At 40.1% G+C, this 14568-nt stretch overlaps 1 protein-coding gene across 1 annotated transcript in view; it reads right to left on the bottom strand.

Annotated features, from left to right (window-relative positions):
• Positions 1–7916, bottom strand: part of LOC139159031 (chondroitin sulfate proteoglycan 4-like) — a 50184-nt gene extending 42268 nt beyond the window's left edge. Inside the window, exon 1 of the mRNA XM_070736380.1 lies at positions 7739–7916. Within this exon, the coding sequence (XP_070592481.1) occupies positions 7739–7814 (76 nt within the window). The 5' untranslated portion in view covers positions 7815–7916. The remainder of the gene's footprint in view (positions 1–7738) is intronic.
• Positions 7917–14568: the final 6652 nt, after the last annotated feature.

Raw genomic sequence — 14568 nt, 5'->3', positions numbered from 1 at the left:
TTTGTGTGACATATGCCTTGCTTATTTTTTTATTTTTTTACTATCACTGCAGCTTTTAGCTTCTCCAAAGCTGCTAACTGCAGTTCTTGATCATCAAAACCACAATGTGTGTCACTGTGGCTGGCCACAATCAGTTAGGTCCATAAACACACCAAGTTGTAAAGCTTGTTTTGAAAAACCACATATTGGTTCGATAGACATGTAAATTCAAGCATCCTAACATGGAGATGTTCATAACAGACTAGAAAAAAACCAATGGCTCACAGAAGATAGCTTGGTGAAGGAAATGTAAATGTGAGCTAGCTGTGAAAATGAGGAGGTCTCTACGTTAGGGATCAATAGGGAATGAAACTGAAAACACCATCATTGCAAGATCCTTACAAATAAATGGTCATATTCACATCTGGATTACTATTCACATTTCTGTTGAGAAGATTATTACAGAGCAAAGGAAAGTGCAACAAGGAGCAACCAAAATGATCTTCAATACCTTCTCTATGAAAAAAGAATATAGCATTTTGGCTTGGGAAAAATTGATGGAACGAAAGCATGACTGAGATGTATAACCATCTGTTTAGCAGGCATATGAAACAAAAATGACAATGAAAAAAATGACTTATCACACTTAAAACCATTGACATCATCTTTCGGCTGTGGCGAGGAGGGCGTTTGCCCAGGTTCGCCTGGTGCACCAGTTGCGGCCCTATTTGGACAGGGAGTCATTGCTCACAGTCACTCATGCCCTCATCACCTCGAGGTTCGATTACTGCAATGTTCTCTACATGGGGCTACCTTTGAAAAGTGTTCGGAAACTTCAGATCATGCAGAATGCGGCTGCGAGAGCCATCGTGGGGCTTCCTAGATTCGCCCACGTTTCTGCAACACTCCGCAGCCTGCATTGGCTGCCGGTCGGTTTCTGGTCACATTTCAAAGTGTTGGTAATGACCTTTAAAGCTCTACATGGCATTGGGCCAGAATACATCCGGAATCGCCTTCTACCGCATGAATCCCAGAGGCCGATAAGGTCCCACAGAGTTGGCTTTCTCCGGGTCCCGTCGACCAAACAATGTCATTTGGCGGGCCCCAGGGGAAGAGCCTTCTCTGTGGTGGTCCCGGCCCTCTGGAATCAACTCCCCCCAGAGATTAGAATGGCCCCCGCCCTCCTTGTCTTTCGCAAATTACTCAAGACCCACCTTTGTCGCCAGGCATGGGGGAGTTAGGATATTCCTTCCCCCTAGGCCATTACAAGTTATGTATGGTATGTTTGTGTGTATGTTTGGTTTTTATAATAAGGGTATTTAGTTGTTTTATTAAATTGGATGGTTACATGTTGTTTTTTATCATTGTTGTTAGCCGCCCCGAGTCTGTGGAGAGGGGCGGCATACAAATCCAATAAATAATAAAATAATAATAATAATTGCAGCAACCTCACAGTGAACTGATCAAAAATCCAGATACCTGGCAACCAACATGAATTTTGCAATGTTCTGGGGTCATTTTCAACTTTTCCAGCTGGCTTCTAACAGCAAAGTCAATGGGAGAAGCTGGCTTCACTTAACGATGATGTGATTCACCTAACAACTGCAGTGATTTGCTTAACAAACCATGGAAGGAAAGGTCATAAAAACTGATCAAAACTCACTTAACTGCTTTGCTTAGCAACAGAAACTGTGGGCTCTATTGTGGTCATAATTGGAGGACTACTGTATACATGAACCAGAAAAAGTAGACCAAGAGAAATTTTTTTCCTCTTTCTACCTACGAAAACTACAGATCATCCACTGAAACAGAGTGTAAGGATTTTATAAATGCATTCTTCAGACCTAAATACCCTGTGCCATTCATTTCAAGATGTGTGATGGTCACTAAATTCTAAGTTGGAATGTTTTAAAGAAGAGGAGAAATTCATGGACAGCAGATCTCTCAAGGGCTATTAATGTTAAGCTACAATCAGTGATGGGTTGTTACCAGTTTGCACCAGTTCAGGCAAACTGGTAGCGGAAGGAGGCTCTGACCACCCGCCCGGAGGTCATCAAATTTGCTCTGCACATGAGCAGAAGCAAGCTCCAATTCCCAAACTGGTAGCAAAGGTAAAAGAAACTCACTTCTAACTGCAATGCTACTGCCGAGTTAAGGGCAGCATACCTCTAAATGCCACTTAGAGGGACTGCCTTCCTTTTTTTCTAAGTGCACTGGAGGCTACTGGTTGGAACTGATAAGAAAGAAAATACTGTACTGGATAAAGATGGATACAGGCCTAATCAAATAGAGGTCTTTTAGCAATAGTAATAGCATTTAGACTTATATACCACTTCTCAGTGCTTTTACAGCCCTCTCTAAGCTGTTTACACAATCAGCATATTGCCCCCAACAATCTGGGTCCTCATTTTACCCACCTCAGAAGGATGGAAGTTTGAGTCAACCTTGAGCCGGTGGTGAGATTTGAACTGCTGAACTACAGCTAGCTGAAGAAGCCTGCATTGCTGCACTCTAACCACTGCACCATCCCAGCTCTTTTAGCCATTCACTATAAAGCCCATGGTTTCTTAATCTTAGTAACTTTAAGATAGGTGGACTTCAACTCCTAGAATTCCTCAGCCAGCTTATTAGATAGGAAATTCTTGGGGTTGAAGTCCAACCATCTTAAACTGGCCAATGTAAAGTAGGCCATGTTGATCACATTTCCCAAAACTGGCTCCTACATGCAATTCCATAGTGCTTTGCTTCTGTTTGAACTAAGGAATTTTTAAGAAGCAGATCTGGAATGTGTTTAGGGGTGGGAGGGAGAAGAGGCTGTCAACAGATATACTGTGAAAACATTTTCAGCATATTAAGGTCTGTAGTCAAAAATCAGGCACAAGGAGAATAGTCCAAATCCTATCAGAGTTAAGTGGAAAAAAACCAATTATTGATTTCCATGATTGTGGTATCTTCTGATGAAATAGGATTTAAAAACACACATGCAAAACATAAACACTAATATAAATTCTGCAGTTCATCTTTAAAACTGGCAATAAATTTTCTATCCTCTGCAGGCCAATAGTTTAGAGTCATGCCTTTAATATTTAAAACAGTTTAGATTGTAACTCAGAAATCTGTCCTTACAATGTAATTCTCCCTGAATGAAAAACTCAAGTGGCCTATAAACCAGTCCACACACAGTAAATAACTAACAAACTTTTATACAGATCTAGCAACAACTCCCCAGCCCCCAAATCAACATATCATTCCAATTATTCTTTTTGCAGGTAAATAATATTTTGATCATCAAACAAATCAACCCAGAATTCTCACAGGAGGCATAAATGACCCAGCTCAAATTATTCTACTTTGGTCACATTATGCAAAGTCATAGCTCCCTAGAGAATGCTCTCATGCTGAGAAATATTAAAGGATAGAGAAGAATAAGACTACCAGCACCAAGCCAGATGGACTCAACCAAAGCAGCCATGGGTGCAAACTTTGAAAGATCTAAAAGACCAGATTAGGAACAGATCATCCTGGAAACATTAACCAACAGTGTGGTTGTTATGAGCAGCACAAAATAGGAAAATAAGAAATAGAAGCCAAAGAATTAATGTTACCGGAAAAGAAAATACTGTATAGCTAAACCTAGTTGGCATTAATGCCACTCATTGTACTTCCCCCCTACAGTCATGCAATTATTTGGATCTCAAAGGAGAGAAATCTGTTTTGAAGCCAGCACTGGCATTCTCTTTGGCCTTCAAAAGACCTATGCCTTTTCCTAGATTCATGTGACAGTTGGGTGAGGTCAAAAAAATTACACCTTTTATAAAGTGTCATCTAGTGCTGCCCTGTTGAGCTCTGTTTTTAATGCTCTTTTAGCCTCTCCTGTAAATGGAACATGAGTGAGGTCCCTCAGATACATTCAGGGTGAGATGGTCCTGCAGTTAACCTGGACGTATCCCATATAAGGTTTTAAAGGTAATAACCAACACATTGAATTGCACCTGAAAGGAATCTGGGAGCCACTGTAATTCATGCAACAGAGGTGTAACATGGGGAAAACCAGGATCATCCAACATTGTATGCACTGTGTCATTCTGGACCAATCAATTTCACCCAGACAACTAGACAAAAGAACATTTTTTTCCTGAACGCCATCACTCTGCTAAACAAATAATTCCCTCAACACTGTCAAACTATTTATTAAGTCTGCACTACTATTACTACTAGTTTTTTTCTCATCATTCCTATCACCCCTTTCCTCCCACTTATCACTGTATGACTGTAACTTGTTGCTTGTATCCTTAAGATTTTTATTAATATTATTTCCTCATTGCTTATTTGACCCCTGTGACAATCATTAAGTGTTGTACCTCATGATTCTTGAGAAATATATATTTTATGCACACTGAGAGCATATGCACCAAGACAAATTCCTTATGTATCCAATCACACTTGGCCAATAAAGAATTCTATTCTGTTCTGTTCTGTATTGTTCTGTATTGTTCTGTTCTATTCAAATGGTCTTCAAGAACAGCCTTATTTACGGCATTTTGTAAGAATCCAAAGAGGTGACTGAGGCATCAACAATCTTAAATGTCACATATCTTGAATTGCCAAGATGGGGAAACACTGTGCAACTGAGAACACAGCATAATTGCCACCATTCCTCTCAACTGGTCATGCTAATTGAAGCCATTGAAGCATTTAAGACCAAGGTTTGTGGTTACTGGAAGATGGCGTATGTAGCTAGGCTGACCTAAACCACAATGTTTGTCTGGTTTTGTTCAGTATGTTGTGTGGGTGCTGTCATTCTGATCTCCAAACAGTGAGTTAGGTTCAAGAGGCTGTTTCACAGCACATATTTGCCCACAGTTAACTTGCTCTGGCTTGCTCAGTCCAATTTTCTTGGATTCCCACAAGCCATAAGCTAAGAATTCAGCATAGCTCGCTACAGTAAAAAGGAGTTATTTTCAGGTTAATTGGGCAGTGCAAAATGCTGTCTAGTGCTCGATTCAATGCTCAGGAATGCATGCTCAGCACTACATGGAAGTAAAGAACGGTTGATGGAATTGAGCATGTCTAATTTAATGGGGGGGGGGAAGGGCTAGGGGTGATATGATAGCAGTGTTCCAATATCTAAGGAGCTGCCACAGAAGAGGGTGTCGTCGACCTATTCTCCAAAGCACCTAAGAGCGGAACAAGAAGCAATGGACAGAAGCTACTCAAAGACAGAAGCAACCTAGAACTAAGAACAGTAGTTAGAACAATTAATCTGTGGAACAATTTGCCTCCAGAAGTGGTGAATGCTGCAATCTTGGAAGTTAAGAAGATATTGGACAACCATTGGTCTGAAATGGTATAGGCCAAGGGTGGATTCCCATTACTGCTGCTATCAGTGCGCTGTATACGCAGCTTTACTTCTCCTATGTGCACCCGAATGTGTTCCAGTGTGCTTTTGCTTCTGCGCATGTGCAGGAAGCAAAATTTCACAAGGGGACACATGCATGTGTGAGATTTCGGCAAATGTTTTGCTTTCGCGCATACATGGAAGAAAAAAATCATCGTAATCTCTCTTTCTTCCGCATCCCCAAGCAAGATTTTGCTTCCTGCACATGCGCAGAAGCAAAAACACATTGGGATGCACACGCAGGAAAATAGAGGCTGCACGCGCAGCGCAACTTTCACTAGCCGTGTGCCCCACTACTGGGCTTCCTGCCTGAACAGGGGGTTGGACTAGAAGACCTTCAAGGTGATATTATATTATATTATATTATATTATATTATATTATATTATATTATATTATATTATATTATATTACATTACATTACTATATTATATTATTATATTATATTATATTATATTATATTATATTATATTATATTATTATATTATATTACATTACATTATATTATATTAATCACTTTGAATGTACACTAATCAGCATACATTAAAATGAAATGTCATTGTTTGTTTGTTTATATTTATCAAACAATTATAGGATGGTAATTTGTATAAACATAACATTAGAAAAAGTAATGATAAAAGGTAATGTGGGTGATGAGTGATTGTCTCTGTGATGGATGGATGGATGGATGGATGGATGATAAAAGACAATAGGACAGTAAGCCAGGGACAGTAGGCACAATGGTGCACTTATGCACATCCCTTACAGACCTCTTAGGAAGGGAGAGAGGTCAATTGTAGATAATCTAAGGTTAAAGGTTTTGGGGTTAGGAGTAGAAACCACAGAATCAGGTAGAGCATTCCAAGCGTTGATTACTCCATTGCTGAAGTCGTATTTTTTGCAGTCCAGTTTAGAGCGGTTAACATTTAGTAATTTAGTTAATGTTTAGTAACATTGAGAGCTATTTACAGCTCTTGAAGTGTCACTACCTCCAATATACACTACAAGGCCCCTCTCTTATTTTGTTCTGCTCTGTTCTAGAACCTACACAGATGTGCACTCATCTGGAAACTATCATTGAATGAGTTACACTGACACATTTGTCCAAAACAGGGATAGGTAAAGTTGGCTCTTCCATGACATGTGGACTTCAACTCCCAGAATTACTCAGCTGGCATGTTTGGCTCAGGAATTCTGGGAGTTGAAGTCCACAAGTCATAAAAGGCGACTACTTCAGCTTCAACCACAAATACACAAGAGCACACAACAGATTTAAACTTAATATTAACCGCTCCAAACTTGACTGTAAAAAATATGACCTTAGTAACCGAGTTGTCGAAGCGTGGAACTCATTACCGGACTCCATAGTGTCATCCCCAAACCCCCAACACTTTACCCTTAGATTATCCACGCTTGACCTATCCAGATTCCTAAAAAGTCAGTAAGGGGCGAGTACAAGTGCACTAGAGTGCCTTCTGTCCCCTGTCCCATTGCTCTTCTATATCTCCTATACCTTTCTTCTATTACTATATCTCTTCTTCTATTCTTTCATTGATATGTTCATTGATATTTATTTATTTTTATTTATTTATTTATTTTGTCCAATACACAATACATATTGAAGGGAATAGACATGAAGTATTATATATAAAGAGAAGATATATGAAGGAAAAGATATATGATATATGAGATAAGGAGAGACAATTGGACAGGGGACGAAAGGCAGGCTAGTGCACTTATGTACGCCCCTTACTGACCTCTTAGGAACCTGCAGAGGTCAATCATGGCTAGTCTAAGGGAGAAATGTTGGGGGTTATATCTTGTTCCTATATCTTCTCTTCTCTTCTTTCTTAGATATATTTTACTATGAATATATCCTCTATAACCTTCATCATGTATTTTACTATGTGTACACCCACTAAAACCCTCATTGTGTATTGGTCAAAATCAATCAATCAATAAAGGGCCAACTTTGCCTACCCCTGGTCCAAAAGAACCAGCAGGATTGCCTTCTTCCCCCGCTTTTAGATTGTTTGGCTGAGGAACGAATCCCTTCCCCCTCCCTGCGGCCCCCTCGGATGGGCTTCGTTTCTGCCTCCGCCGTCGCCCGGGCCTGCCTTCACCCCTTCCCGCTCCAAACACCGCCGCCGGCACACAGGTGGCGGCGCGCAATCCAGTCACTCACAGCCGCGCCTCAGGCGCCAACTCTGGCTGGCCTAAAAAGAAGCTCGGAGGAGAGAAAGACCCTCGAGGACGCTTATTGCGCGCCCAGCGCTCATTTCTTTCCTCAGGTATCCGAACTGCGCTTCCAGTGGCCGCCCGCTCGCTCACCTGCCCGCCCGCCGGCGGAAGTCGAGCCTTACCCGCGAGCGTCTCTCGACTCCTAGCGAGCATCAGAAGGAGCAGCAAGAAGGTCCTGGAACACCAGCCGGGGGCCATGCCGTCTTCTCCGGGGGTCGGAGGGCGGCCCAGAGTAACAGAGGGCCGCTTTTCAGGGCCTGGATGGCGGGGCTTCGCCTGCCAACAACTGGTGTTTTTTGCTGGCGCGCCTGCAGTCTCGGGTCGGGTTACAACCGAGGGGCGAGGAAAGGAGGGGGAGAGGCAGGCAGGAAGGGGGAGAGCTAGGAGGAGGGGAGCAGGGCAGGCTCTTAGCAATAGCATTTTAGACTTATATCAGATGAACAGAGTTGGGGAAGGGACCTTGCAGGTCATCTAGTCCAACCCCCTGCCCAAGCAGGAGAGCTTTATATCTGCCTCTACCTAGGATCGAACTCACGACATCCTGATTGTCAGGCAAGCCGCAGCATCAGGCTTTACAGCCTTCTCTAAGTGCTTTACAGAGAGTAAATATTTCACATGTTTACGCCAGCAATCTGGGTCCTCATTTTACTGACCTTGGAAGGATGGAAGGATGAGTCAACCTTGAGCCTACTGAGATTCGATCTGCCAAACTGCTGGTAGCTGGAGATCAGCAGAAGTAGTTTGCAATATTGCACTCTAACCATTACACCACCAGGGCTCATAGCTATTGCAGTTGCCCATCTGTAGAAGCCCTGACGTGCTTCCAGTGGTCAGCTCCACCTGAGACATCTGATCCGGCATCCACAAACATAACACTTGAGAACACTTGACAGAATTACAGTTTCAGGCTATAGGGCAGATCCAATTGCTTGAAAAAAGTATCTTTGGGTAAATAAATGGTTGTTAACTTGTGGAGTACCTTTACAATATTCAAGTGTACCTCAAACACTGGGACCTAGAATTTCTAGTCCTTGGTTGGGATGGCTAGATACTATGAGATACAAAGCCCAAGGTAGCTGGAAGGCATCAAGTGTAGTAAAATACTTTCTGTACACCTTCTGTTTGAGAATATTATTGTGTATTAGAATCTCTTTAATTGGTTTCCACAACTTGCAGATCAAATGAGTTGCTTGGCAATGATTTGGCTAACTGGTGAATCCAGAAAAATATTAAAAGCACAGTGTCCAATCTAAAATGTGTCCAGGTTGGGAAAACTGCTCAAAAATATCGATATACAATGTTTTATGAGAAAGAAAAATTGACACAAATTATTTCCTTCCAATGAGTTTCTTATCATTTTTTGCTGATTAGATTTCTGGGCCATTGATGAGCCAGTGTGCTTTGCCAGATGAAACTTGTAATAAGATTTTGTACTTAATTATCAAATTTGGAATCAGGTTGATACTGTGAAGAGTTATATGGAAAAAAACGTTGGTATAATATCACATTTGTATCTCAGGCTCTGTCATCAAAGAATGATTTCCCAGGCTTAATAAATAAATTGCACCTAGCCTTTTATTTTTAAACATTTGATGTTCGTGGCAATATGATGTTGAGAGTACAGGTGGCAAATGTTTCATGTATTTGCAACATGACTGACTAAAATGTGACTTTAAAATACAAGAGATTGTATCTTATCATTTTTACTCAATTGACAGGAAGATTTTCAAATAGAGTTCCATTTAAATACTCCCATTTTCAGAAAGGGGGGGATAATCATTTTGCTCATAAGGTCTCTAAATTACCTGAAAGACCATCCCTTCTATTATTTCAGAAGGTTTTTTTCAAGACATACAGAGCAGATATTTGCAAAAACAGTGCAAAAACTGTACTATTTGGAGATTATTTGAAATTGAAATTTAATCTAATTGAACTGAAATTTAATTAAAATTTTCTATTGGAAATCCCAATGATAAATGTAGGCTTTAGTTAAAGCACCCAGACTCCAAGAAACCCCTATGGAGAAGATTTTTTTTTAAATGCAAGTCAAGGTCAACTACCATTTTCCGTTTCTATAGCAAATTACTTCTACAGATAGTTTTCAACTTATGATCACAACTGAGCCCAAAATTTATGTTGCTAAGTGAGAAATTTGTTAAGTGAGCTTTGCCCCATTTTCACAACTCATTTGCTACCTCTGACACACTTCTGAGTGTAAAAAGTGGCCTTATTAATAGTTGCAGAAATTTTGATATTTGGAAAAACTTCACTATGATATATGTTTTCCCTGTTGCATCTAGTATGCATCTATATGGATCAAAAGATAAAATACATCCAATAAAGACAGCAATATGGCCACTGGAGGGCAATGTAATGCTGAGGACAAAGAGGATATTGACTATAAAAAAACAAAAACAGTATCTGTTACTTTTTTGATATTTTTGTCTCTCCTTTAATATTTTTTACAAATAACTTGAGGTGGCAAATATGCATAACATTCTTTCCTCCTCTTTTATCCCTAACAACAACCTTGTTAGGTGGGTTGGGTTGAGAGAAAATGACTGGCGTAAAAGTCACCCTCCATAATATGTTTTCATGCCTTAAGGCAGGACCAAAGCACACAGTCTCTTAGTTTCTATTTATTAAAACAAATCCAAATTAGGATAATAATGTTCTCTTTTAAAACCTGCATGTATCCTTAACAGAATACTTACAATGATGACATGTTGGTATACTGCATTGTTTAGGAGTCCCCAAACTCAGCAACTTTTAAGACTTGTGGACTTCAACTCCCAGAATTTTCCATCTATACTGAAGTTTAATGTTTCCAAATGTAAGATAATGCACTTGGGGGAAATGGATCCTCAATCTGAGTATTGTATCGGCAGTTCTGTGCTAGCAAAAACTTCAGAAGAGAAGGATTTAGGGATAGTAATTTCTGACAGTCCCAAAATGGGTGAACAGTGCAGTCAGGTGATAGGGAAAGCAACTAGAATGCTTGGCTGCATAACTAGAGGTATAAGCAGGAAGAGGGAGATTGTGATCCCGCTGCATAGAGCGCTGGTGAGACCACCTTTGGAATACTGTGTTGGGTTCTGGAGACCTCACCTGCAAAAAGATATTGACAAACATGAATGGGTACAAAGACAGGCTACAAAAATGGTGGAAGGTCTTCAGCATAAAACTGATCAGGAAAGACTTAATGAACTCAATCTGTATAGTCTGGAGAACAGAAGGAAAAGGGGGGACCTGATTGAAACATTTAAATATGTTAAAGGGTTAAATAAGGTTCAGGAGGGAAGTGTTTTTAATAGGAAAGTGAACACAAGAACAAGGGGACACAGTCTGAAGTTAGTTGGGGGAAAGATCAGAAGCAACATGAGAAAATATTATTTTACTGAAAAATGCTTGGAACAAACTTCCAGCAGACATGGTTGGTAAATCCACAGTAACTGAATTTAAACATGCCTGGGATAAAAATATATCCATCCTAGGATAAAATATAGGAAATAGTATAAGGGCAGACTAGATGGACCATGAGGTCTTTTTCTGCGGTCAATCTTCTATGTTTCTATTATTTATTTGTTTGTTTTTTGTTTGTTTGTTTGTTTATTAGATTTCTGTGCCGCCCCTCTCCGAGGACTCGGAGCAGCTCACAACATATAAAATATACAATACACAATATCTTAATCCAATTCACTAATTCAAATCTAGAAAACCCCCAGAAATTATGCTATTGAGGTCTTAATTATACCAACTATCCACACCAGGGGGCAGCAACTGGCTAACTTGTGATCTTAAAGGGAAGCAGCTTTGGTCCTGATCAAAACTGGGGGAAAGGCCACTAGGAAATCTCAAGAGTAGTAGGCAAGAAGTTGGAAAACATTTCAGAAAAGCACTTAGCAAGATATTCCATGTTGCTATCAAGAAACTGCATAGGCATATCTACAGTAAACCTGAAATTTTTATCCAGTTTTATCCTACAGTTTTATCTCTCCACTTTCACTCTTTCACTTTTATATTCCAATCAGTAGGTTTCTACATGTAGTTCAAGATGCTAGAAGCTACCTCTAAAGTCCAATATAAAGAGCTAATTTGGTCTAGTGGTCAAGGCACCAAGTGAGAAACCAGGAGACAGGGAGTTCTAATCCCACCTTACGGATCAAAGCCAGCAGGTTGACTTTGGGTCAGTTGCCCACTCTTTCAGCCCAACTTATCTCTTTTTTTTTCTTTTTTTTTAAATATAATTTTTATTGGTTTTTCTTAAAATAAACAAACACACATACAAACATTAAACATAAAGTGGGGGTACATTTCCCCCGCTTCTCTTGAAAGTATAAATTCAAATACAGAAAAAGAATACATGATTGAATATATGTTAAATATTAAAAAGTCTAATAAATTTGGGTTAAAATTTTCAAAATCTTAAGTATTATGCATATATAAAGTAAGTTTCTTAATATATTGCTTATACGTAGACTGATATATCATAATCATCAAACAATACATTTAATCTAATTTTAACTACTATACGTGTATAAACCAAAATTCTTTATATATTGCTTATACTTAAACTAATATACCATAATCATCAAACAATACATTTAAACTAATTTTATCTATTATACGTATATAAACCAAAATTCTTAGTATGCAGCCCAACTTATCTCACAGGTTTATTGTTTTGGGGAAAGTAGGAAGAGGAGGGAGCATTAAGTATGTTCTCCCCTTTGAGTTGCTTATAAAAATAATAATAAAGGTGGGATAATAAATAATATAGCACAAGGCCTGGCTCTCTCATAGAACAGAAGAGAATAGAATTCTTTATTGGCCAAGTGTGATTGGACACACAAGGAATTTGTCTTTGGTGCATATGCTCTCAGTGTACATTAAAGAAAAGTTAAATTTGTCAAAGTACAACACTTAATGATTGTCATGGGGTCAAATAAGCAATGAGGAAACAATATTAATATTAATAAATATTAATAAAATATTAATAAAAATCTTAAGGATAAAATAAAAATCTTAAGGAGGTTTGGTAGGGAAGGTTTGCCTATTTGCCGATGACTCTAAAGTGTGCAATAGGGTTGATATTCCTGGAGGGGTCTGTAATATGGTAAATGATTTAGAGTTACTAGATAAATGGTCAAAGCAATGGAAACTGCAGTTTAATGTTTCCAAATGTAAAATAATGCACTTGGGGAAAAGGAATCCTCAATCTGAGTATTGCATTGGCAGTTCTGTGTTAGCAAAAACTTCAGAAGAGAAGGATTTAGGGGTAGTGATTTCTGACAGTCTCAAAATGGGTGAGCAGTGTGGTCGGGCGGTAGGAAAGGCAAGTAGGATGCTTGGCTGCATAGCTAGAGGTATAACAAGCAGGAAGAGGGAGATTGTGATCCCCTTATATAGAGCGCTGGTGAGACCACATTTGGAGTACTGTGTTCAGTTCTGGAGACCTCACCTACAAAAAGATATTGACAAAATTGAACGGGTCCAAAGACGAGCTACAAGAATGGTGGAAGGTCTTAAGTATAAAACATATCAGGAAAGACTTAATGAACTCAATCTGTATAGTCTGGAAGACAGAAGGAAAAGGGGGGACATGATCGAAACATTTAAATATGTTAAAGGGTTAAATAGGGTTCAGGAGGGAAGTGTTTTTAATAGGAAAGTGAACACAAGAACAAGGGGACACAATCTGAAGTTAGTTGGGGGAAAGATCAAAGGCAACATGAGAAAATATTATTTTACTGAGAGTAGTAGATCCTTGGAACAAACTTCCAGCAGACGTGGTTGGTAAATCCACAGTAACCGAATTTAAACATGCCTGGGATAAACATATATCCATTGTAAGATAAAATACAGGAAATAGTATAAGGGCAGACTAGATGGACCATGAGGTCTTTTTCTGCCGTCAGTCTTCTATGTTTCTATGTTTCTATACAAGCAATAAGTTACAGTCATAAGTGGGAGAAGATGGATGATAGGAATGATGAGGAAAAAATAGTAGTAAATAGTAGTGCAGACTTAGTAAATAGTTGCACAGTGTTGAGGGAATTATTTGTTTAGCAGAGTGTTGGCGTTCGGGGAAAAACTGTTCTTGCGTCTAGTTGTCTTGGTGTGCAGGGCTCTGAAGCGACGTTTTGAGGGTAGGGGTTGAAACTGTTTATGTCATGGCCTTTCCCCCCGTTATTTCTACCCAATGTGCCCAAGTACCTGGGGAGTACCTATTGAGGGTCTCCATCTACCTGGAGGACAGGGGGCTCAGTTACAGGCATTCTCTGTAGCAATTCCTACACAACACTTGCCTCCTCAGCCATTGGGTCCTCAGTCCTCATGCCACCCATTCCATTCCCAGGGTTTGAGGACTAGGCAGGTGGGCATGAGGACAAATTAGCCATGCTCCAAGACAAAAAAAAAGCCATAGGTGAAGAATGTTTTCCCCTCTCTCTATTGAAAGCAGTCATGGTCCCAGGAAAGAGAAATACCATATACAGTGGTACCTCTACTTAAGAACTTCTCTAGATAAGAACCGGGTGTTCAAATTTTTTTTGCTTCTACTTTCTATTTAAGAACCTGAACCTGGAAAAAATTCCCAGGAAATTTGAGAGCGGCACGAAGGCCCGGCCAGTTTCCTGCCATTCCCCCTTTAATCCCGGCCATCTGGGCTGCCATAGGAGCCTTTTGGTGGCACTTAAGGAGGCTTTGGCAGTTGAGAGCGAACAAACCATTTTCCTTTCTCTGGGCGCTTGGACAGGGAATAAACCTCTGCCAGCACCCAGAGAAAAGGAACGCTCCCTTCGCTCTGGGCAGCCGAGGAGTCACCCCAGCGAAGGAAAGGTGCCGGCTACAAAGTGAGCCAGTGACAAGAGAGAGGAGCCCTTCAGCATGGGAAGGAAGAGGTAGCAGCAGCAACAGCCATTGTATGGGAGGCAGCCTTGTGCAGGCTGTA

The sequence above is a fragment of the Erythrolamprus reginae genome, chromosome 2, assembly GCF_031021105.1.
Source record: "Erythrolamprus reginae isolate rEryReg1 chromosome 2, rEryReg1.hap1, whole genome shotgun sequence".
Lineage (NCBI taxonomy): Eukaryota > Metazoa > Chordata > Lepidosauria > Squamata > Dipsadidae > Erythrolamprus > Erythrolamprus reginae.
The sequence above is the reverse complement of the archived record's forward strand: the minus strand, read 5'-3'. Positions and strand labels throughout refer to the sequence as shown.